Source organism: Copadichromis virginalis, linkage group LG7 (genome assembly GCF_057382275.1).
Source record: "Copadichromis virginalis isolate Kocher_CV1m ecotype Utaka linkage group LG7, C_Virginalis_male_GT1.1, whole genome shotgun sequence".
Lineage (NCBI taxonomy): Eukaryota > Metazoa > Chordata > Actinopteri > Cichliformes > Cichlidae > Copadichromis > Copadichromis virginalis.
In genome coordinates this window covers 51183961-51208981 of record NC_140624.1, presented here as the reverse complement: position 1 = coordinate 51208981, position 25021 = coordinate 51183961, and the positions used below count along the sequence as shown (strand labels likewise).

The following is a 25021-nucleotide window of genomic DNA, read 5'->3' as shown; positions in this document are numbered from 1 at the left end:
GCAACATATTGGAATTGACTGCCTCAGTACTGAAAGATTTTTTTAAATGATTCTGTGAGGATGATATCACTTCCCACCACTAAATTTAGTGTGAAGTCTCAGGCTAAAGGTTTTGATGAAGTAGAACACATTTCCTATGCAAATGTCTTCTCTACTAAATGCACCATGCCTGTAGGGCGGCAGAGCAGTCAGAAACAATACAAAGCCCTGTCCATCCGTGCCCGAGTCTCAGCCGCTGTGAACATCTCCTTGACTTGACCCTGAACAGAGCCTTGTGTGTTCAGCATCACAAGCAGATATGCTGCCTTTATGGACAGGTCGTCGCCTTGAAACTGACACAATGGTGCACCAGGTGGACTGCCAGCATAGTAATCTGTCCAGATAAATACGCAGAAGGGAGAGCTAATAGATGTCTGGCTGATTCTTGGCCTAACAGAGAAGATTTTTCCTGTTATTAGAAACTCGAAACCTTCAGAGAGGCAGGATTAGTGTACCTGCTGGTAACACAGTAGTCATCCAGCCATAATATGACACAGCATTCAATACACTAGTACTGTGGTTCAAGTAATAGCAATATCAATCATAAGTGAATGCATTACTACTGATGATGCCCTGAACTTTCATCTGCAGGTTGATATTTATACTCCTGTTGTAATACATCACACCACAGCAGCATTTATTACTGTTAAATCTTACCTTTAATAATTATAATGCAATCTTCCAAACGCTTTGCTAATTTATAAGCTAATTCTGTGCATTCAGGTGATCATGCGTAACCTGACCACGGAGGAGGTGTCTGTGTTTACCTATGAAGGGTGGCTGTCCAGGACACATGGACCCAAGAGGACACTGATCTGTGAGATGGCAGCTTTGGTGGACGAGGAGGTGATGGTGGAGGTCACTACCTACATTGTCCAGGTCAAGACAAGTGACGTCGCAGGTAGGTTCTCAACCCAGCTCTGTGGTCCCATTCGAAATATGCAGTACTTGTCCAAACATACATGGAAATCTTCAAGGTGTCCTTTTATGTTTGAATGAGTCATAGATCAATGTTAAATGATTCAAACAAACAAACAAACAAACAAACAAACAAACAAACAAACAAACAAACAAACAAACAAACAAAACCTTCCTCTGAAATTTCAAGTATAATCAGGTCAAGCATAATGACTGGACTGCCCAGTGTCCAAAGAAAAACTTTGAAAGCTCTTCATAAATTCAGGAATACAGGAAAGTCTGACTCTTTGGAAGCAAAATATGAAGATATGAGGGACAACTTTGATGAGGGAAGGGATTTTGCACATATGCTAGATAATTATTTGAAAATTTGTCTGTGTTTAATATGAGAACCCATCATTGCAACAGGATATATGTGACAGAAGAAATGAAAAGCATAAAAGCTTCTTTCAGACACTGTTTTTTAAACTAGTTACAGGTTGCCAATATTTGTTGTGGCCATTTTAAGATTCATATTGTTTGATCTGAACATGTTTAGGGGCTTGACGATATCAAATGATTACTTATTCACAAGCAAATAGGTAAGATTAGAAACATGAAGCACATTTTTTCTATAAGAGTCCCAATACCCAGTTTTGATTGCACATATCTTAATGTGTCAACATAAAACCAAATAATAACTGAAATGTTGAGGTCTGAGCTGTGGGGTCAGTGAGGGCACTCTAAGTATACTTAACAGGCCTATGAGCATTCCCTGTCCATTCGGCCTTTATTCTCTGGGTTCAGGGGTGCTGAGACTGAGCAGAGTAGACATCCTCTTTCATCAGGAACATCCTCCAGCTCTTCCCGGGGGATCCTGAAGGACTCTGTGGTCAGCGGACACATTTAATTTGTCAAGCGTTTCCTGGATCACATCCTCATCATCTGTTTTTCGGACCACTTTCAAAGGATACACCAGAGAGTATTCTGCATTTGAGCACCTGTGAGTGGCTCTATACTGTGAACATCCTGTGAAACCCTCCCCATCAAAGCCAAACGAGCTGCTGCCTGGAAGAGACTAATTACTGTATGACTGCCATCCCGTGTTTTCAGTCACTACCCAAAGATCAATGCAGAGTTAGAGCCTCATTTTGCCTGCCCTTGTGCAGGGGTTTGTTGTTTTCCTAGGCAAAGGCAAAGGTGGAATAATTCATGGCTGAATCCCTCGTGGCAATTAAAGAGATCCTCTTCAGAAGCCCTCCACACCGCTGCTCCATCTTTTCTTCACCCTGGATTCTCATCTAGCTCAGTTGCTCTGCTGATCAATACGATCAGAATGGCAAGAAGTCTGAGCCGACTTCAAAGGGCTGCTCTCTGCCACTGTCAGTTACTGGAAGCTGACATGTAGCCTTGCACCGCCACTAAGGCTCTGGGAGGAAAAAATGAGCAAGGCTGATAGATGCAAACACACCCACAAACAACATCACATAGGCAGAGCTGTTCCTATGCACGTATACTATAAAGAGGTACTGAAGATCAAGTGTGTCCATTAGAATATATGTCACATAAGTTACATATGTTACATATAACTTTAAAAATATCCAGATCTCAAATATTGCCAGCGTGATAATTTCTTATTACAACTGCTGGATTGTTAAATGATCAACATTCTTGCCTACTCTACAGAAGCGAGTTTAAGCAAGGACACTGAAAACATGCTGCAGGCTGAGTGAGGTTTCACTCAGGATCTAACCGACTGTGATAAAATAATAAAGCACAGGGGGATTATAGATGCGCTGTATGAGTCAGAGAACCCAGCTCTCACTGCTCCCCAGTTTACTTTTCAGGTGGTGATTTGCTATTGCTGTACAGCCTTTTTACTGCCATACAACTCTTTGATATAGCTTAATTGCTTTGCACGTATATAATTAGAGCTAGCTCGAGTGACAGTAAATCATTTTTATTATAGTTAATTGCATTCAGTGACCATGTAGACTGGGAAGCTGTGACTTTTTAGACTAAAATCCAAGCAAAGTTCTGTCCATGGTTCCACCCATGTTTATTTAAAAGTGTAACCAAACCAAGAAAAATCCCTTATTATTGTCGAGGATTTTTTTTTCTAAATAGTAAACTGCTGCATCTCTTCAGGAGCAGGCACTGATGCCAACGTGTGGATCATTATTTTTGGAGAGAACGGGGACACAGGAACACTGGCGCTGAAAGAGTGCAACAAGTCCAACAAGTTTGAACGCAAGCAGGTGGACACGTTTCGCTTCCCAGAAATCCTCAGCATGGGAGACCTCTCCAAAGTACGAGTCTGGCACGATAACACAGGTCAGCTGCTCTAACTGGCACGGTGAACAGCTTAGACTGAGCTCAGCTGTTCTTAGAATGAAAAGTTTGAAAGCACTGCACACTGGTATTTTTTGCATCTCGTTACATGCAGGTATTGCTCCAGGCTGGCACTTGGAGTATATTGACGTGAAGGACGAGATCATGGACAAAACATTTCGTTTCCCCTGTGACCGCTGGCTTGCCAAGAACGATGATGATGGACAGATAATGAGAGAGCTGGCCTGTGCTAACAATGACTACTTGGACCTCAATGAAAAGACCAGTAAGGCTAGCACCTCACAGCATTCAATTATCCCCCCTTGTAGTTTAGTGCAACAACATTTTACTGTAACTGAGTCTCCTTTTCTCTATGACAGAGTATGAAATTTGTATCACAACTGGAGACACAGCTGAAACCAAGGAAAATGCCTGGATTGTACTTGAAGGGAGAAAGGGTCGATCAAAAGAATTTGTAATGGAGAACTCCTCAAAGAAGAAGAGGTTCTTGCGGTAGGTACTTGCTGCAAGATTAACTCAGTCACCGGCAGCTTGTTTGCATGAAAAAGAAATGTGCTTTCTTTCCCTCTGCATCTCTCTCTGCCCTCATGATGATTATCCAAAATACTTAAGACCAGACCAGCACCGCACTCTGATGTCATGACTACACTCCATCCTGTTAAAGATTAATTCTGACACAGAACAAACTGGCAGTGATGTGAATTTCAATTAAGGCAAAGCAATTTAAGGGAATAGCTACTAGGGCTGGGCCATATCATACCGTTCACGGTAATACCGGTATAATGTTGGGCAATGACAAGAAAATGAAATATCGCGATAGAATGTGGGTAAAACGCGCATGCGCAGTGCCTTTGTTTTCATACGCACATGGCGAAAAAGGCACGGCGGCGACGGAGAATGACATGGGCGAAAGCGGATCGTTGAATGAAAAGGATGAACCATAATTGGTTTGTAAAAATGCTGCAACTTCAGTGGTGTGGAACTGGTTTAGCTTTCGTCCGTCAGATACACAACAAAGCACTATTTTTGGTAGAGCGTGCTAGCGGGCCGTGGTTATTACCGTGTTTTTTGGAAAATACGGCACACTTAAAATCAATCCTTTGATTTTTTTGAAAATCGACACTGCCTCTTATAATACCGAGTGCCTTATGTTTGGATTCTGGTTGTGTTTACTGACTGATGTTTTAGTATGACTTTGCTAAGCTACAAACCTGCACCACTTGATGGATTGTCGGAGCATTACGTCTATCGTAGGGAACAGCCTCGCGGAGTGATACGTACTGTGCTTCAACATAATATTACCGTATTGCGTGTGTATAAGCTCTTTTTAAGTTTTGTGGATATTATACATGGTTATGCTGAGGATATGTTGGCCAATTTCCACTGGAAATGCCTTTTGGTTAAACTGTCAGCAAGGAATTTGCATTTGCACTGTTACATTTTTATATAACTTTAATGCAAAAAACAGCTGCTTGTTTAAGTGAAAATACATTGATGGGGTTTTTTGCACTAATACAATTGTGGAGTTGTAAAGTATTTTGTCTAGTGTCAATTATATCGTCAGTTATATCGTTATCGCAAATTTTCAAATGTATATCGTGAGAAATATTTTTGGTCATATCGCCCTGCTCTAATAGCTACTTTCACCAACGAATCCATGTTCCTCTCTCTTTTTAGGGGAAATGTTGACAGGTTTGAATTTTCATCCAAGAACTTGGGTGATATTGCTGGCATCTGTCTGGGCCATACACCCAAGGATGGAAAGAAAGTAAAGGGGGAGGTTTACTGGCACGTGGAGGAGGTTGTTGTGACCGAAAGAGAACTGGGAAACAAGTAAGGCAGCTGCTTCCCCACTGTAGCCATTCATTTATTTTCCACCATCAAACAATTTCTTGATATTCTCAAATGGTTAGACTATATTCCTTCTGCTCTGCTCCATTATCTCCAGGTACATTTTCAAATGCAATTCCCTCATTCCTCTTTCTCCTAAGAGGGACGATTTCATCACCGTTGAGTGCACAAAGACCATCGAGAGCTTTGCAAGCAAAGCTCGAAGCCTGGTACCTGTCAAATATGAGATCATCGTCATCACAGGTGATGAAAAGGGTGCAGGAACCGATGCCAATGTTTTCATTACTCTCTATGGCTCCAATGGAGATTCGGGTTGCAGGCAACTGCGTCAGAAGTTTCGTAACCTTTTTGAACGTGGGCAAACAGACCGTTTCTCTGTGGAAATGCTGGACATGGGGGAGTTGCAGAAAGTCCGGGTAGAACACGACAACTCCGGTCTCAGCCCTGGCTGGCTCCTCGATCGTGTGGAAGTCACCAACACAGCCAATGGTGTTACCACTATCTTTCTCTGCGGGAAATGGCTGGACTCTAAGAAGGCAGATGGAAAGATCTCCAGGGCCATCTACCCAAAATGCTAAAAAACCCTACAGCTCAAGCATGTCCTCTTATGTTTAAAAGTAATGACCAAAGAGATTCTCCTTCTAGCAAGTTTTATATCTCAGGAACTGAGACATTAAAAAAAAAACATGTCATGATGATGTCTAATGTGGTCAGGAAAAAGGAAAGTGCCAATCTTTTTAAATATCAGGGATTCTTTGCATTGTTTTGTTGTAATACAGATTTTATAAAATGAACAAATGAATAAATAAATCCAATTTGTTTATAACACCCAGTTTTCAGCTTCACTTCTGACTTGCTGGTAGGTCTAAACTTTACCTTCAAGTCTGGTTAAGCAGAAATATACACTCATTGGGCACTTCATTAGTTATACTTTGCTATTACAGTCGTCTCCTTTTGCCTTCAGAGCTGCCTTAAACACAGCAAACAAAATGCTGGAAATATTCCTCAGAGATTTTGATCGATATTGACCTGATTGCATTACACAGTTGTTGCAAATATTCAGTTCCACAAACTTGCAAAGATGCTATATTGGACTGAGATCCGGTGACTGTGGAGACAATTTATGTGCAGTGAATTCATTCAACAAATCAAGAAACCAGTTTGAGTTGATTTGAGCTTTGTGACCTGTCGCACTATCATGCTGGAAGGAGACTGGTACACTGTGGTCATAAAGGGATGGGCATGGTCAGCATCAATACTCAGGTAGGCTGTGGTGTTAAAATGATGCTCAGTTGATACTGAGGGTCCCAACATGTGCCAAGAAAATCTCCTCCACACTATTACACCATCACCAGTATCAGCCTGAATCACTGATACAACGCAGGATAGATCCATGCTTTCATGTTGTTTACACAAAATTCTGACCCTAGCATCTGAATTTCTGCAGCAAAAACTGAGTCTCAACAGACCAGGCAATGATTTTCCAATCTTCTGTTGTTCAGTTTTGATGATCCTATGCAAATTGTGGAGAATGATATTTAGACATTACATTAAACAGGTAAATAAATGACTCAAATGGGACATTCAAATATGTCAAAGTGATCGTTAAGAAGTAATTGTGTATGAATTTTATATTTATAACTTTTTCCTTGGCCCAAAACAATTGTTTTAATGTCTAGTCAACAATACAGGGACACACAGAGATTCCATGATTTCTTCGGGTTTTTGAATTACAATCTAACCGCTACATGTCAGTAGATTGCAGAAATCAGTCAACTGAGTTCTTTTGTCCCTGATTCAAGTGTATAATCCTAGATACGGTGGCCAAAGGAAAAACATGTTGTAGTCAGTCAAGAGAGACCATAAACATTAAATTTAGACTGTTCCCCATGGTGACATGGTCAGTCGGCAAGTTTCTATTAATGTTTGGACCAGATCCGGAAAGAGTTTTTCCCTATTTGTGAAAAGCTGTCAGTCTTCTGTTTGCCTTAGCTGTCAATGCCCAGTAAGAAGCACCTATCTCTATTTTCAAGTCCAATATGTGTCACTGAGTCAGAGAAGCTCATGTCTGAACAATGACAGCCATACTAAGGTGAGTTGTTGAGGACATACAGAACATTAGGCGGCACTATAGTTTTTGCTGCTGGTAGCCTCTGTTAGCTTCTGTGAAACAGTCTTTGAAGTGGATGTAGCTTTGCTGAACTCTGACGCTCTGAGTGAATAACCTCTTATAAGGTGTGAGAATGTAATCAAGTGTGAATTTTTAGGATTTTTAGGAATTTTAGGATACTTTAGCCTAACGTTAGCTAGCATAATGTTAGCTTAAAACCAGCTGCTGTTGTTGTTAGCTTTTGTCAGCTAGCTGGAGATAGAAAGATAACAGTCTAATCTTCTGACAATAAGTAACTGGAATAATATTAGGAATAAATGAGGATGTTTATACACATTTTTGTGTTTTAGAGTCCTGACTTCAGTTCAGCAGATAAGACTTGAGGTGAGGAGGAAGAGGATGACTTTATATCCAGATGCTGTTGCCTCTTTTCTTTGTGTTTTCACTTCTTTGGTAAAGGAGATCCCATCAAAGCTGACATGTGGGTGATCTCTAGCCACATACGTAAAACGCTATAAATTTATAAGTACAATATCTTTTTTTTTTCTCTATAAAACAACCTGATGACCTGACTTCACCTTTAACTAAGGATGAAGTACAAAACTGCTGCATTTTGAGGGGTTAAAAAAAAAGACAAAAGAAAAAATAGGTTCACTTCCATTTTACCAAGTTTATTACAAAAAGAGCACATATAAAAGGATAATATACAAGCCATGAAATAAAATAAAAATTAAAAACAGAACAGTTTGGGTTTAGCAATGCAACCTTTGAGATCATTATCATCATTATTAGTAGTAGTAGTAATAATAAATAAAGTACAAAATTCCACCAAATGTAAATCTAACATTTACCCATAACAGGCTCATCCACTTCATCATCAACACGCTCAAAACCATTTTAATGCGCTATTGCTTTAATATTAATGATAAATAGTTCTATTTTCAGATAAAATATCCTATTTTGAAAAAACATTGCGCAGTCACAGCTAAACAGCAGGTTTTCATACAAGGATGGCGGCAGCCCTTTCACTGGCACTTTTTGGGATAGTTTCTCTTCACTTGTTGGTTTTTGTCAGATTCAAGCAGCAACAAAATTTATAATTTTTTTTCTGTTATATTCTTTGTATATATTTTCACCATATACTATGAAACCATTGCGACTACACTGAAACCTGAGAAAACATGCATTTGTTTTTTGTTCTTTAGAAAAGGTTGTGCTTTAAATCCTTGCCTTCCTTTTTTAGACTGTGAAAGCAAACAGAGAGAGAGTCGGAGAGGAGGGATGGACGGTAAAATCAAACGGAGACGGAAAGAAGAGGAGAAAACAGAATGGAGAAGTACATCGAAAGGACCGCTGTAAAGCCCACGGTGAAACATGCCTCTTTATAGTCAGAGCTATTTCCACAGCAATGCAGTGCTTCGGTACTACAAACCGGCAGCTAGTTTTTGGACAGCTTGACTTGGATTGATTGATTATAATGGCTTTAGTCAAATGTTGTCTCAGCTCCTTCGTTTTCCATTCACTTAATTAACTAAGCAACCAGTAAGGCATGGTGGATGGACTGATTGTTGTTCATGGTTTCCGTTATATGGAAATATCCCCTAACACTTAAAGCGAGGCACTTGTTATGCTTAAATCTACAAAGCATTTCGGGGAAAAAAACAACAACATAAGAAACCAACGAACAGAGAAACACTAGAGAGATGACAACTGAAGAGATAACACAAAGAGTTAAAACAAAGGAACATGTTTCATTAAGACCCTTAGTGCATTGTGTGAGAAGCAGAGCATAAAAAAATAAAAGCCAGTTCATTTAAATAATCTAAAATATTTTTTTTGCCAGTGAGAGGGTTCCCATTTTAAACAAGTTAGTGCAAAAGAAAGAAAAAAAAAATTGTCACAAACCAAAACCAATTCACTTGCAGTTTGTTCACTACATCACAGCATGGGGGATTGGAGAGATTGCATTGAATGGAATGTAACCAAGATCCACAGCACCACATGAAAGAGAAAAAGAGACATAGAAGACAGGAAGAGAGAGAGAGAAAGAGAGAGAACGGGCTCAGTAGCTCAGCCTTGGTCAGTAAACGCACAGCCAGCTTGTGGAGATCAAACAGCAAAACTTTTTTTCCTCTTTTTTTTTACTTTTAGTGTTCCGAAAAAGTACAACTGCATGCAAAGCATTCCCATTTAAAACAATGCAACCAAAAAACATGAGGTATCCATTTTTTAATAGCCTTTTCATGTTATATTTGTAAATAAATAAATTATGATTCAGTCAACCCAACTCCAGAAAAAGAAAAAAAAAACTATATAAAATTAAATACATACCCACAGTATCTACAGTTAGTAATAAATTATGATTGTTAAATACTTAAGGCATCTCAACTGACAACACCCTGTGTAAACTATGACAACTTTCATCACGGATGACTCCACTACAGGAGGAGGCAGTGTCAACACTGGCAGTGCACAAGACAGGAAGAAGTAAGCCTTGTTAATTGAGTCTCTGGGCCAAGTGTTACCCTTGTTATATGCTATCACAGTGCAGAGAGGACAATGAGGGTCCTAAAGGCGTCCTGTAACACATGCGCGCACACACACAAACACACACAGCTCTGTGGAACTGAAGTGACAAGCTGACACAAAGGGTAAAAAAAAAAGAGAGAAGAAATGGTGATGGAGAGAGTGTGTGTTTTAACAGCCTGAATGCTTTCCTGCTGTCCTGTCGTCTCGTGTCTGTGTGCACTGTGAGAGGGAGGCTGCCTCCGTCGCACCACGTTTCTACATGTTCTAGCAAATACAGCATAGCAACCAGCATAGCAACCACGAGGGGAGGTCTGTCACACAAATATAACACAAGATCAATACGCAAGCTCCTCTCCCAGCTCAAAACACTGCATGAATCCGTACCTATATATAAACCAAACGCGATGCCGAGGAGAAACTTTTGTTGCTATAACTATCGTCACATGTGCTTGTTCTTTAGGCAATAAGGTAAACATCAAAAAACAGGATCCCAAGGTCGCCACCAAAGGGAACCGGATGACACGCGCTACAAGTCAGGGGAGCAAACCACTGACTTTTTAAAAATTATTATTATTATTATTAATATTTGTTAGTGTTCAGAAGATAGTCACAGCTCAGATTAACTAAGTCATGCACAGGCGTCTCTGTACCTTTTAAAAGTGAAGAAACGCTACCACAGCCAACAGCCCCAAACCCAAAAAATGAAACATGCAATCTTCCTTTTTTGTTTTTTAGTGTGCACTGTTCTGCCACTGGCCTAGTGCCAGATGGAAATGCAGGTACAAGGGCAGCTAAATCCTCCCACCTCGCTCTGCAGTGCATGATAGCGTCTGTTGTTCATCCCTTTTCAGGTTTTTTTGTGTTTTTTCTTTTTGTTTCTTTTGGTTTTGTGTTGTATAAGCACTCCAGTTGCCGTGTTCTTCACCTAACACGTTTGTGTGAGACGCAGTCTCTTGAAGTGACACATGGCATGGGCAGTGGACATAAAACCTGTGCGGAGATTCAAGCTACACTGTGACATAATGCATTTTGGTGAAAACACTATTATTTTTTTTGTCTTCTTCTTCTTTTTCAATTTCAAACACAAAAACATCGCAGTCACTGGGTTTTCCCTGACAGTGAATGAGACCTAATCACATCACACCATCTGCACATGACACCAGCCCAAGGTAAACGCACAACTGTACTGCGAAATGTCAAAAGCTGCATGAGAGAATTAAAACACCCAGCTAGCTGGTGCTTGGCCTCGAGGAGGTCGCACCAGATCTCACTTATTGGTTACTGCTACTCTACTACGACCACAAATGATCTTTAGGTAAACATGGCATCAGAGCATTTAGATTCTGTTAAGCTTTCTTGCGTGGCAGAATATTCATTTTGATTGTGTTTAAAAAGAGAGAAATATATATTTGTGTGTGTGTGTGTGTGTGTGTGTGTGTGTGTGTGTGTGTGTGTGTGTGTGTGTGTGTGTGTAAAAAGAGAGCAAGAGAGAGAGATTGAAGAGAAGAGAGAAAAGTAGCCAGCTAGGTCTGGGGTTATGTGTTTTCTAGTCTCAGGACATTAAGTCATGGCTTTGAGGACATGCTACACAGCCCCAGGCTACCTACAGTACAACACCACAACAGCAACAACAACCCCACGTAAGACCAGCAAGCTACAAGTAAACCCTGTGTATATGAGTATGTGTTTGTTAGTGTGTCTTTTGCTTCCAGAGGGATGTGCTTCTATATAAAGAGAGTCCTTTGCGGCCTCTCCGTGCAGTTAGTTTTCCTGGCTTGGCTCAGTAAAGCGTGACTCAGAAGGGTGGTGATGTCACATGAAGTCTGGAGACATTTGGCAAAGCACCCGACGGGAAGGAGGAGGTCGAGGGAGGTGGGGTGGGGTAGGGTAAGGTGGGGGAGGCTGGCGAGCCGGGGGTGGAAGAAAGCAAGAATCGCACCACGAGGGCGACTGAATCACGAGAGTGTCGAATCTCATCAGCTGTCGGGGTTCAGCTGTGTTTCGATGTCAACTCGACAGATTGGACACTTTCTGCTGGTGGCCAGCCATTGGTCCACGCAGCCCTGGTGGAAGAGGTGCATGCAGGGCAGCCTCCTGCAGGATAGGAAGAGAGACAAACTTTAGGGTCAGTGTGGATTCACATGACTGTGTGTTACTTTTCCAGTGCATACAGTTGTGAGCTTAAAAAGACCCTCGGGGAGTTAATTCTGTTCATTCAGGCATGTAGAGACAACTTTTGTTGTTGAGTAGTCAGTCCCAAATGCCTCTCAGACAGCTGAGACTCTTATGTTGCACACCGATCCTCTCGCCTCACCCAGGGGGACAGTTCTTGTTACCTAAAAATTCCCTCCCAACCACTGTTTCAAATGCATGTGCGTAATGGAACAGAACATTTTAGGGATTATAATTCCAGCATTTGAAAAGCAGGTTGTTGCCATGCTTCTGCCTCTGCATAGAGGCTACTTTTGGCAGCACCATTTTCACAAGGGGTCACTGCAGCAGGTAGTTCTGCATGTTTGATCAGTTTTATGGTGGATGCCTTTCCTGATGCAACACAAAAGGGGATTTTTGTCTCCGTGTGAAAATACAACTATCAAAAAAAAAAAATGTAACTAAATTTTGGTATGTGGGTGGCTTGAGATTGGACTATTTCTTAGCCATGATCAGCAGCTTCCTAGAGTCTCAGCTATTTGTCTGGCAACAGCTCATAGCAGAGGCTCATTTATGCACACATGTGGTACAGGACTGGAAAGATTCTCATGAATGATTTGCTCAGAAGGTCAGCAGAAACACAATGGGAAGAAGTAAATACTTGGTATTTGTCAGAAATTCTTACATTATATTACATAGACAGTGGATGAAATGATGATTTGAAATGACTGCATTTCATGAAATGACTGATATTGGATTTATTATATTTACTTTTACAGGCCCATGCTCATGTTCTGACTATTAGTCCTTTATTGCCAGGAAGCCTGATGACATTATATCACATATACCATAGTTTTTAAGTATCAATTAGATGTTGCTGTCCTTGAATCAAAATAATATACATTTTAAGGTGTTATAGCTCTGTAAAAGCTAAAAAATAGTCCACTTTAGCTTGTTGGTAGGTGGTTAAGTAGCATCAGGGACCTAAGATGTACCTGTGTGCAACGTTTGGCTGCTGTGCTACAGACTGCACAGGAGGAGTTTGCAGACAATACACAGAGATGTGGTGTATCATATCATGATTATCAGTAAACCTGACAATAAGTCAGGTAAAGTGATATTTATTATAAAGTGGAAAACAAAAATCAGACAAAAATGTTAGAAGGCAACGCTGATAATGGTAATGGTACAGTAATTCCTGTAGTCGTGCCTCTTTTATCTCTTGCAATTGCTTGATGTCTCACTCAGGCAATTAGCTTATCAGTCTTTCAATGATGTCATATTGTCTACGATAATAGAAAAGGAAGTCCGGCTTCCATCTCGTCTTCCCCATCAGTCCCTGCTGTCTAGACCCATCCTGCAATGCATCTCTGAGCTAAGCTCATCATCTGCAGCCTGCAGCATCATGTTTCCCATCAAATCAATTTGGTATAGATTTTCCCATTTAACTCACTCAGAATAAGTGCACTTCTCTTTTTTATGATTTCTGGGTCTACAAAGTAATTATTACCTGACATCTTCTCCGTCCTCCAGCATGGACAAACATATGGTACATTTTTCATCAACATCTGTTTCCTCCTCCTCCCCAATCTTCAACTGCAGGGGCTTTCTCTGTTCGTGGGTCACATTACAGAGAGACAGAAATGTAGGGTCAAAAAAAAGGGGGAAAAAAAGCAAACGTTCAACAGATTTTTGTCTCATCTGCCATACCTTCTTGTATTTGTGTGGAAAAGTAAATCTCTCTATGGTTGTCTGAACAGCTCCCCTGCTAACGCTCCCCAGTCGATCCTCCAGCTGCAGCAGCTCCTGCAGGAACAGCCCAGTTAATAAAATGAACCAGAATGCTAAAAAGAGAAAAAGCTACTACATGGACAACAAATGGTTTGGTTCACTGCTGTTTTCATGGTCAGGAAAGAATGAAAAAAATCTGCGTATGAAGCTCATACTGATTAAAAGCTAGAGAACAGTTAGTACATATAACTTAAAGTGACACCGTGGGAAGGTGCAGAGTTTGATAGATGGACAGTCAGATTTACCTCATAGCTTTCTCGCACAGCAGTGGCGTGCCTCGAAGGATTTAAACTTTGCAGCGCCAACAGGTGAAGCTGGGGGTATGGGTAGTTTCTGATTTCATGCACAACCTACAACAAAATCCTTCATTATATTACAGCAGGAATATAGACTATCAAGCTATCCAAGGCCACCTGAGGAAGTGACCAACATACCACTTGTGCAGAGGATGTGTTCCTGGGAAAGTGATGCATTCGAGGGGAGGCCAGGTAATGCTGATAGTGCTGCGGAAGCTGCTGGAGCTGGTACTGATGGTGAGGGAGGCCAGCATCTACGCTGAGATCCCTGCAGAAAGAGAGGAATGTGGCTAAATTAACATAGCCCATGCCAGGCAATGTGGCAGACAGACAGATGGGTGGAAAGATAAAAAAAGACGGGATCATTTCTCAACTCTGCAGGATTCTCGTTAATCCCCAACGGTGACTCACCAGTCGGTGCCTTCGGCCAGGTACCGCGGTTGTTGTGTCATTGGCTGAGGAACATGGAGGGGCGGGGAGTACTCGTAGCCCGAACGCAGTCTGTGAGGGTTCAGGGGAATACGCTCCTGGGCTCTTCTGTAATTAGATAGAGATTTGATTTAAAAATATCTCGGTTTTTTGTTTGTTTTTTTAGTTGTGTTTGTATGGATGCAAGGGTCACTACCTGGAGTGTGGGAGGATCCTGCGATGCTGCGCTTCGAGGAGCTGCTGCTGGATGAGGTATTGCTGGTGTAAGGCCTGAGGTAGGAATGAAGGCCCCGGCACATCCTGAAACTGAGGGGGTCCGGGCAGGGCAGTGAGGGGTGGATGGTGCGTCGGGGGCAGGTGGGTGGCCAGGCCTGTCTGCGGGGGCTGGCTGGCATGTCCTAGAGGAAACTCAGCTGAGATGGGCGCCTGGGGAGCACCCAGGTGAAAGTGTCGGCAGGAGGTAGCATGGCTGTGTTGATGCCTGGTGAAGTGCGCTCCTATTGGGAATAAATGCGAGGGATCAAAACGGAGCTGCGATCACTTTCACTGAAACTTACACGACAAGGAGACGAACCAACAGCACTTTCGCACACACTCGTAAAAAAGACACAAACACATTTAAAAACCAACCACGCAGAGAGGAACGTGACACAGGAAGAGACAAGACAGACAAAACAGCAGATGGACGACGCAGACATGGAGAACCCTGTGGAGCACCAACTAAACCCACAGACGGATTTCACTCAATGGTCTGCGTCTCCACTTGCCATGTGCAGCCAACAGGAAAGACGCATCCTCACTAACTGGGGGTCTAGGGTATTTCCAAAACGAATCCCAGAAAAACCAATAGTTTCAAACTCTGTTATTTTTATTGCGTTTGCTGTTTGAAGGAACATATTAAACTGAGGCTTTCTCAACAAAAGAGTCAGATAACAGTAATGCACCATAGCCATCAAGAAAGTCTGAAAAGTTTATGGGCTTTCATTTTGGTCTTCTCTCCACCCTTCCTATTAAGCAGAGAAGATGGGAGGTTGTGTGCTAGTCCCACTGAGTCACCTTGGTGTTGCACTTGCACAAAACAATCAATACAAATTACTCAGAGCTCACAGAAATGAATGCTGGAAGCAAGCTGAGAGTATTACTCCTTTAACTTCCAATTAAAGCTTCTCTAAATTTCCTCTGGAGAGGAAAGCAGACAGCGGGGTCTGGAGGACAGTGTATACGTAAATATGTCAGTATTGTGTCTTTGCATGTCCCGTGAATAAGAACTGCCCATTTAAACTGTTTACTCATAATCTTTCAAACAATAACATGAAGCCACATTGTAGATTTGGCTCTTTGTTAATGGTCTATGACATACTTAATATTTCCTGACAAGTTTAATTAACAGTAGCTGGTTCACTGAGTTGAGATCTAATTTAAAATTTAACAAGTGTGTAACATTTCTCAACGGCAGAAAAGGAAATATTGCTTTTACTTCACTGTTTTTTTAAGACGTAGCAAATCAATTAAGGAGAGTTAGATGTGCAGGGAAGTGGTTATGATTTGATAAAGTTCTATGCAGATGAAACAAACGCATTTCCCAAAATGCTCTGTTTTTTGTTGCTGAAACGACATATTTCTCTGGCTTTGCTTTGTTGGATATAGCCTCGGGACATGGAAAGCCAGTGAACCCAGAGAGCCACGGGCAAAGAGAAAAACAGCATTTGGCTGAGGAAGTAGAGCAGAAATGGCAGACTGGTGGCTTGGATTGGTTAAAGGCTGTGCATCAGTTTTGCATGAAGCCTGTGACCCGGCAAAGCTGGACTGTTGTGTGGAGTTCAGGGTAAATATCAGATTATTTGTGTCTGGGAGCTTTTCACAGCATGAACTGCTGGCATTAATATTTGACGTACTGCAGAGCTGCCAGCAGAAGCAGCCCTGATGTTTCCACTGTTACATCTGAGGCTTTGTCTTTGACTCACAGACAGAAACACACACACACACACACACACACACACACACCCTTCCACCTATCCTCTCCCCTCAGCTGCTGCACAGGCGGCCCCTCCCCCACAGCATGGCTGCAGCATGGTGTCCCACAGTGAGTGACAGCCAGCAAGCCCCACCCACCTGCGACTGCAGCAGTCTGACATGGAACCTCAACTCTTTTCTTTCTCTCTCCCTCCACTCCTCCTGAAGTCACTGCAGCTTTACATCACACCTCCTCTCTAACACACTCCTGTCCTCTGCCTGTCTCACTGGTCTCCCATTAGGCAGAAACCATCCCCACACCTGCTGAGGTCGCCAATTATAACACTCACCATCAGAAGGTGAGGATTAATGAGGCAAAATCAGTGCATGTGTTGTACAGCTGCACTTGGTGAAGAAAAAAAAATCCAGCATAACATGCACATGCTTGGAAAACCATTGTGCTGACCTTGCTTTTCGTGGTTTTGTATCAGTGCAGCCGCACATGCAGTGCAGCTGCTGGAATATTTAGAAGTCAGCTGCAGAGCACACATGGCTGTGCCTCGGACACACCTTTAGCCTTTTTCAGACACTGCGCGCAGATGTAAGGTTCACGCAGCTGAGTCAAGTGTTAAAATGGAAGAAAAGCGTCCCACTTGGACACTTTTCAAAGAAGCATCTAATGCCACATTTAAAGAGAAACACAACAGATGTCTAAAAAACTGAAGATTTGATGAAAATGAAAAGTCATTACACAGCTGGCTGATGTGCATAGCCAGCATGTAAAGAGAAATGAGTTACTACTAACAACAAAAATGTGACTTCTTTTATTTCATTTGCACTCATTACTCAAGAGTTTAACACATTATCTGTGCTTGAGAAACGTTAGCCTAACTGGGTTTAGTTATGCTGCTGTCACCAGCTAGAAAGGCAACATGAATATAAATGTGTCATGGTCCGTTGTGTTAATAAAGAAAAACACCAGCTGAGGACCTGACAGCATACCACAGAGACACGAGTTTAAATGCAGACTGAGCAGCCACCATTTAATTATTGAACCTCTGTATTGTCTTTGCGGTACCCATTTGGAGACTGCAAAAAGGAATAGCTAGACATTTAGGACTGTCTACTTGTTCACTTTGTGCTGGAGGTCAAGTCTATATTGCTCTTATAGCTGAGTACTGATGTTAAAGGCTAGAGCCAGGAGGCAGCAAACTCAATATGTAGGCAAAACTCACCAATTAATAGGTAGTCATTATCTCTTATCTAGTGGATAGTACTTTTACACTTTTCAGTTAAAACATGTCGATGAATGATTGACAGATGTGCTGGAAGGTAGTTTTTGTCTTTGTAAGACAAAGCCACTTGGTGGCTTTTGTTCAAGGCATCTTGCTAAGGTACAAGGTAAGGTAGCAGTACTGATTTTGTGATGAAGAGAAAAAAATGACTATCCTATTTTTCTTTCCTGTTTTTGTTTTTGTTGTTGTGTTTTATATACACTCAGTTTGAATTGTAAGCTATACTTTTTAGGACAGGGGCCAAAAAGATGGGAAAACCCAGCTAGTAAAATGCCTGAAACCTCTTCTAAAAAACAGTATTGATTCCAATTGGGTAAACTGAAAATAGATCAATTTTGTAATTGGGTTTAAAAAGAGAGTCTTTTAGATGCAACTATGTTGAGTGTTTCACCAGTGTTTTTTTTTTTCAAAGTAAAACACAATCTCCATAATCTTCCACTATCACTGGGTTATATAATCACCAGTTCAGTGTTGTTTAAAAGATTAAGGGAATTCTAAGAATTCTCTGTATTCAGGGGGGAAAGCTGAAAACCAACACTGAACGGCAGTGCTCTTCAGCGCCATTTCAGTTCTGTGGTGGAAATCTGTGAAGTGAACTAAACAACTTCTCAAAACCACTGTGAAAAACAAACAAATTATACATAAATATAATTCAGAAGAATGGCACCATTCCTGATGATATGCGCATACATTAGTGAGCAATATTATGAGTAACTTCACAAATCTTGATGGTGCTTTCACAAATCTGTGAAATCGCCATTAATGCTGAACAATTTGATATGTACAGGTATCGGATCAGATGACTTCTTTTTTGGAAAGCCTTTGCTTTTTTTTCAGCAAGACCGTGCAAAACAACATTCCTCACGAATTACAGCAGTATGGCTCTGTACAGAGTGAGTCCAGGGGCTAAACAGGTCAGGGCCATCACCCAGTATCAACATTCTAGATAATGCGAACCAAAGATAAATAAATAACATGTATATAACAAAGGGGGCTCTGAAGTGTTGAGCTGCTGAAATCTTACATGAAAACATGTTTCTTTCAAATCTACAGCAACCGGTCTGCCATAGTTTCCAAGCCCTTGAAGAGTGTTGTTAGAAGAGCTGATGCAACTCTGTGGTAAACATGCCCCTGTCGCAACTTATTTGAAAGATTTTGCTGGCATCAAATTCAAAACAAGAACTTATGTTTTCCATAAAGAAAAGGAAAAAGGCCTGAATAATCCTTAAATTCTATTTTGTGCTTCATTAATTCACTTTTATTTTATTTTTTAAATATAGGGTTTAACGTGCTTGCAAATTATATTGTTTTATTTTCATTTTATATAGCATGCCAGCTTTTTTTTAATTTTTTATTATTAAACACTTGTATTTTTATTTACTATTTAACTCCTTTTGAGTGTTTTTTTGCAATATACTTCTATTAACTATATTTAAAAATATATATATATTACACATACCATGATTTCACCCATATTGCTCACAATGTTAACACCAATGATTGGCTGTGAGAGAGGCTGTGTTTTGGTCTATAGATAGTGTATGGATTTGGACGGAATGACAGCCTGTATGTAACAGGAAATGTCAGTGTCGAGGTTTCAATATCAAACATGCCTTTGCATTTTAAAAATGGAAAGAAAATGTGCTTGCCCCTACTCCAAAGTAAGCAGTGTGGCAACCTGAAGAAACTCTGTCAAAGACAGCTGAGAAATGAGAGCACATATAGAGTGAGGGGACCGTCTCAGTGACAGCACAGTGTGGAGGGAGGAGGGGGAGGAACACATGGAAATCAGCAAAAAGCACACTGAAGGTTAGGAAGAAAACTACAGTCTTTATTGGAAAAATATTAGTATGTGTGGCACTGTGTGATAATAGTAATAATAAGAGTAAGAGACTCTACATAAGCATAATAAGCATAATAATAATAATAATCCCATGCAAATAAAGACCAAAGGCAAGGCCTGACCATGCTCTCTGTAGGGTTAACAGAACAGAAGCAGCATCCAATGAGTAGATGTGTATGCTTACAGCACATTTCAGTACAGCAGGGACATCTCTTCACAAAGATTACATTGGAATCTGCTGTTCAATGTGGAAAAACAAAAGTATAAAATGACCATGCATTAGGATCTAATACAAGAACATAAGGCAGAAAAACCACAACCAAAGAATAAAAAAGACATTTTGATTCTAAAAAAGGAGATCTACAGCAGTGCAGGATATACACATCCCTGTAAAATGGATAGCATTCTGGAGGTGCTGGAGGTAAGATTTGAGAGGGAGTGGTAGTGGTGGTGGGGCGCTGCAAAAATGGCAAAATGGGTTTAGATTCACATCTCTCCAATTTATTGTGAAGTCCGCTCAGCTAGCAGGGACAAATGCTTTGACACATGGATAGGATTATGACCAGCAACCATTAACAGGTGCAGTGGACCTTCAAATGTGGGGAAAAAAAACATAACGTCGCCAAAAACAAAATGACTTAAGCGCTGCATGCCAATTAGTGATTATCAGGATAACAAGATTATTAGTAATAGCAATTGTAAAGTGCTCCTTTGACAACAAAAAGACGGTACAATGCACCTTTGTGAGGAGAGTAATCAACGAGTTCGATCAAGCCTGGCTGTAATCGAATCGGGGAGGATCAAAATGTATCCACTTTACAGAAATTTACAGCAGAATGTAGTCTATCCACACTGAATGGGAGAATCACAATGACAGTCTGTAGTAAAGTCTAACGCTACAATGGGTTATTCACTAAAGAGCAACATGACAGTTTAAATTAAGACAAACTGTTTTCTACAGAGAGTGTTATTCTTTAGTCTGTTACACAGAAGGATACGGTATGAGTGGGAACTCTGTTTTAATGCCAATGTCGTCTTCAGATGGAAAGAGGAAATGAGGAAGAAGGGGTTCACAATACAGCTAGATGCAGAGAACAGGCAGAGGCTACGGCAGACAGCAGCAGATGATCGTTAGCTACACAATGGAGGGGGACAAAGGTCTGAGAAATGCGGAATGTAGAGCCAGCCTCGATACTATGGAACAGGAAAAAAGAACACAAATAAAAGCACAATGAAATCATTGGTGCTACTGCATGTAGTTTTAACAATGCACGACAAATTACTATTATTATTACATAATCAACACAGAGAGCCCTGCTGCAGTGGAGGATGAGGTTATTGTTGTTATGCCCTATTAAACGGATTTTATGCTGTTTCACTACTGGAGCACCTGCAGCGAAATTTGCAGGGAATTTTTTTTATTATTATTTTTATTAGAGGTTTGACGGGGACATGCTCCAAAAATGTTAAAGCCTATTCGCATTAAAAACCAGTCATATGCTTATACTAATTTACACCGATTAGCCTAATGCTGTCTTTCAGTGGAAGAACCATCCAGTTAAAGTAACTCGCAGAAATGAGATTTTTTTTAAAGGATGCACTTTGGATTCAGAGGTCTACCCTAGCTTGGCTAAATTCATAATTTAAGAAACCCCTGTGGAGGTTGTAAGCTAAATAAAGCTGGGCTGGTATTAATCTGCCGTTGTTGTCCGGGCTGTAGTAGCTAGCGGCGACGGCACACACATAAACAAGGCGAAGGGATAAATAGATAAACCAGACAGAAGCGCGCTAGCCGCCGAGGGTAAAAAAGAAAAAAATGAAAAGGGGAAAAGAAAAGCTGCCGCTTGACAGCTGAAGTCCTTTTAGTGCGGTTTACAGGCCCGAAACACAACGTCTTCGTCGGCATTTGAGGGCTCACGTCTTCGGTCGCTTCATTAGCGGTCTCGGTTCGGCTACAGCTAGCAAGAAGGCTAATATAATTTCGGTATCGCTCGCTGTTACGTTGGCTCGCTTTTAGCTAGCAGGTGTCAGCTCTGTTTACATCATCTGTGGATATTTAAGACAAGTAATGAAGAAGTATTATTTCGGGGTTAGCGTTAGAAAAAAAAAAGAGAGAACATAAAGCTCCTCATACCTCTGTTTCTAACTGAGCCGAAGACGGGGAGAACCAGATATCCGACATGCACTAAAACCATCCTGGGTCCTTCTTTGTTTTGTGCGCAGCCAGTAAGACAGATGGTCCATGGAAATGATCCTCTTCAGTCACCAGCACATTCAAACAGACTGCGCTGCCTGCACACACACACAGACCCCTGTAGCCAATCAGTGGAGCCTTCCGAGCAGGACCCTCCGGATTTGACAGCGGGATCCGCCAATAGGATCAGTGCCTGGGCGGAGATATCCTTCCCATCCGCACGCACAGTGCGGGGTACTTTCGTGGCTGGAACATTTAGATCTGATGGTACCTTATGGCTATAGTTTATCACGGAGCCTGAAATAAACGGAACTTTACCTCACCAGGCTTTACTCAAGTATTTTTTTATGAAAGTTTTGACTTCTGCTTCACTGCATTTATTTGACAGCTTTGGTAACTAATTGCAAATATTTTTCTATTTTGGTCTTCCTTGCCCCCCTCTCCCCTTTTAAAATAGGTTCAAGTTTTCATTACACTATGTTTTCGTTACACTTTTAAAATTGATGTGATACTACAGATAAATACTATACTGGCACAGTTAACAACACCAGTATTACCCAATATATGTATAAATTACAAAAACAGCAGCTGTATCCACAACAATAGTAATCAGCAGTTGCCCCAACTTGTCCCGATTATGCCTTTATATCAGGCATTTTCAATGCAGGACTTGAGATGATTCTGCTATATACATTACCTTCTTTACACGTAAGGCATAAATGTTGCATTGCAATGTAGTAGATTTATCATTTATTTAGTACATTTACATTTTTAAGTTCAAAGTTGCTTTCATGTATTGCAGATAGGGTATACTGAACTGAACAATGCAGGGATTTATATGAGATATGCCCTGAAAAGTATGAAAAGGTTTCTATTCAAAGGATCTAAGAGGATGGCAAGATAGGTGTCAGTGATACTCATAATAAGGAAAATCATATGTACATGGACCATGGGTAAAATAACATTTGAGAGTACAAATGTGATTATATTTAACACTCTGAAGGGTCTTTTCAGTAGCGTTACTCTTGATGCTTCAGGTATAGTTGGCTTAAAAGGGAAGAGAAAATAGCATTATGAAAATTACACTGGATTCAGTACCATACATGTATTGCTGGACTCATAATGGGCAGCTTGCAAAAAAGAAACACAAAAGAAAAACAAACAAACAAACAACTTACTTTATTGTCCAATTTCATCACATCTGCTTTCAGTGAAATCATGAAAAATGTCAGTCTTCATCAACGCTGAAACAAGTACTGATGGCAGAGAGGAAGGATGTAACTTGCTTTAACAATTAAGGGCCAACAAGGGTGATTTGTGACAGCCAAATATTCACTGCCTGACAAGAAAAACAGCACAGGTTGTCTTACACAAAAGTGAAACAAAAGGTATTTACTGTTTTTGCTTTTTAGATTGGATTGAAGTGCTGTGATTGGTTGGGCCTAACCCTACCTATAGGGCAGCCAATGATTATGCATATGCAACTGAATTCTCTCATAAACAGAATTGAAAAAAGGAAAGATATATACTTGCATAGATTATTTGCCTTGACCTTTGTCAGACTCGATCATCAGGAAAATGTTGCTGAATGATCTTCTTGATGATCCGATACAGTTCAAGTAATACTTAACTCTTTGAATATTCGTGAATATATGTTGGCCAGATTTGTCATACAGCAGAACTTGTGAAAAAAGGGGCCTGTGTCCCAAAAACCTCACTGCCTGTAGTGTTAAGCCTGAAGGATGAAGGAACAGATGGGCCTGTGGAGGCTGAGGGGGTCACAAAACTCTTAGTCCCATATGTCCTCCAGTTCCCGTCATCTAATGCCTTAAGCCTGCTGTGAAACACAAAGAGCCTTTCACGATGCTTTACTATCACTGCTGCAATCAATTTCACACATCAAAACTGCCACTTTATTCCACACATTTATGTACATTTGAACACAAGCATTTATCAGGATAGCTGGCTGTAGTTGACGTATTAACAGAAGCAGCAGCTGAGCTCTCTTTCAGCAGAATCTGATGTAAAAATTGTGTCCTCACCAGAAATGAGACTTATTTCCACTCTTTATTTTTAGAAAGCCCTCTGGAGGTGGGCAGAGCGAGGACTGAACAAATGAAATGCCATTTTGAAGAAACTGGAGATAACTTGGAACAAAACATGTACAACACAAAAATCCTAAGTGGCATCATTTAGTGTAAAAGGACATCTGCAAGATGAAGCGCAATCATTTCTGGCTTTGAGAGTGAGCCAGCACATTCACTGCTCTGTGAGGCCACCGCTGCCCTGTGAAAATTAGCATACAGCTGATGTTCTGCCCCGAGGGTGGAAAGAGCTGGCTAAAGGGCTTTAGTTTTTCGTTAAAGGGCCCCGCAGACTGCATTGCTCCACTCCCTCATTGTCTTCTTCATGTGAACTCCATATGTCCCCCTAGTGGCAGGTGTTACAGGGTGACCTCTGACCTGGCATGCTACTTTGGTGGGTGAGGATGAACCTGCATTGTTCACAGTCAGGCAGCCGTCTAGACTGCTTGGCCACAGAATAAAATAAACAATGAGACATCTTGTTAAGTGCTATACCTATGGTGGCAGTTATACAGTACTAAGTCTTGTGACACCCTTTAAATATTTTGTTTCCAAGGAGCCAGACGCTTGTAATTTCTTTTAAAAGTGATCTTGAGCAATAGTTCTCCAGGCTTCTGAAGATCTGTTAAAGTGTCCTTGGACATTGTCTGCTTTTTCACTCATTTTCAATCCAGGCCTTGTATGTAACCATTTTGTTTGTTTGTTAAGTCACTTAACACTGACCTATCAATCATTCAAACACAATAAAGGATACTTAACTTGAAGGTTGAACTAGTGTTGTTGTTAAACCAGTTTTGTGGCAGACAACCTAGAAAGAACTTGAAGTTGTAAACACATAAATTGTTCCCATTTCTTTATTTGCATATAGGAAAACTGTCAGCTTGACGTGCGTAAAATTCGATTTCTGCACTAACAAGGCCATTTCCAAAAAGATATTAGCTTAAAACTTGGCAGATCTTGGTGTGGTGTGCAGTGTCTCCCTAAAACAAATTGAGGAAGCTCGACAAGTGGAGTACAAAAGAAGAAGCATCAGGGCTAAAAAAAAAATCTACAGCAGATGAGCAGCATCTGAAAGTCATGTCCTTTAGAAGTAAGATGGAGAGATTCATCTGGGCCTTCACTTCATCCATCTAATGTTCACTGAATCATAAATGGTCTTAATGGGGTCGCTATCAAGGAGTTATTCTTAAGGAAGAGAAACAGGCAG

The 25021-nt window shown here is 41.0% G+C and overlaps 2 protein-coding genes across 4 annotated transcripts in view; one reads left to right on the top strand and one right to left on the bottom strand.

Annotated features, from left to right (window-relative positions):
- The window catches only part of loxhd1a (lipoxygenase homology PLAT domains 1a), a 43117-nt gene extending 37150 nt beyond the window's left edge, over positions 1-5967 (top strand). For 2 of the 3 annotated variants that reach the window (XM_085464043.1, XM_085464044.1), the window contains exons 36-41: positions 763-940; positions 3085-3270; positions 3383-3553; positions 3648-3780; positions 4966-5121; positions 5237-5967. In XM_085464043.1, the coding sequence (XP_085320169.1) occupies positions 763-940; positions 3085-3270; positions 3383-3553; positions 3648-3780; positions 4966-5121; positions 5237-5717 (1305 nt within the window). In that variant the 3' untranslated portion in view covers positions 5718-5967. Of the gene's footprint in view, positions 1-762; positions 941-3084; positions 3271-3382; positions 3554-3647; positions 3781-4965; positions 5122-5236 lie in introns of those variants that run through there. The other variant, XM_085464045.1, reaches the window with a different exon arrangement.
- Positions 5968-7899: 1932 nt separating this feature from the next.
- On the bottom strand, positions 7900-21904 carry ark2ca (arkadia (RNF111) C-terminal like ring finger ubiquitin ligase 2Ca). The gene is made up of 8 exons (XM_085464041.1): positions 21671-21904; positions 14642-14942; positions 14428-14553; positions 14155-14284; positions 13966-14070; positions 13640-13735; positions 13440-13540; positions 7900-11872 (listed from the first exon to the last, which is right to left on the bottom strand). The coding sequence occupies exons 1-8, from the start codon at positions 21729-21731 to the stop codon at positions 11755-11757; spliced, it is 1038 nt and encodes a 345-aa protein (XP_085320167.1). The 5' UTR covers positions 21732-21904; the 3' UTR covers positions 7900-11754.
- Positions 21905-25021: the final 3117 nt, after the last annotated feature.

Excerpts from the sequence above, each read along its gene's own strand:
- ark2ca (XM_085464041.1), bottom strand. The coding sequence starts at position 21,731 with ATGGTTTTAGTGCATGTCGGATATCTGGTTCTCCCCGTCTTCGGCTCA. Across the intron at positions 14,943-21,670 it reads CGGCTCAGTTAGAAACAGAG|GAGCGCACTTCACCAGGCAT; the intron begins GTATGAGGAGCT and ends TATTCCCAATAG. Across the intron at positions 14,285-14,427 it reads CTGGCCGAAGGCACCGACTG|GGATCTCAGCGTAGATGCTG; the intron begins GTGAGTCACCGT and ends CTCTTTCTGCAG.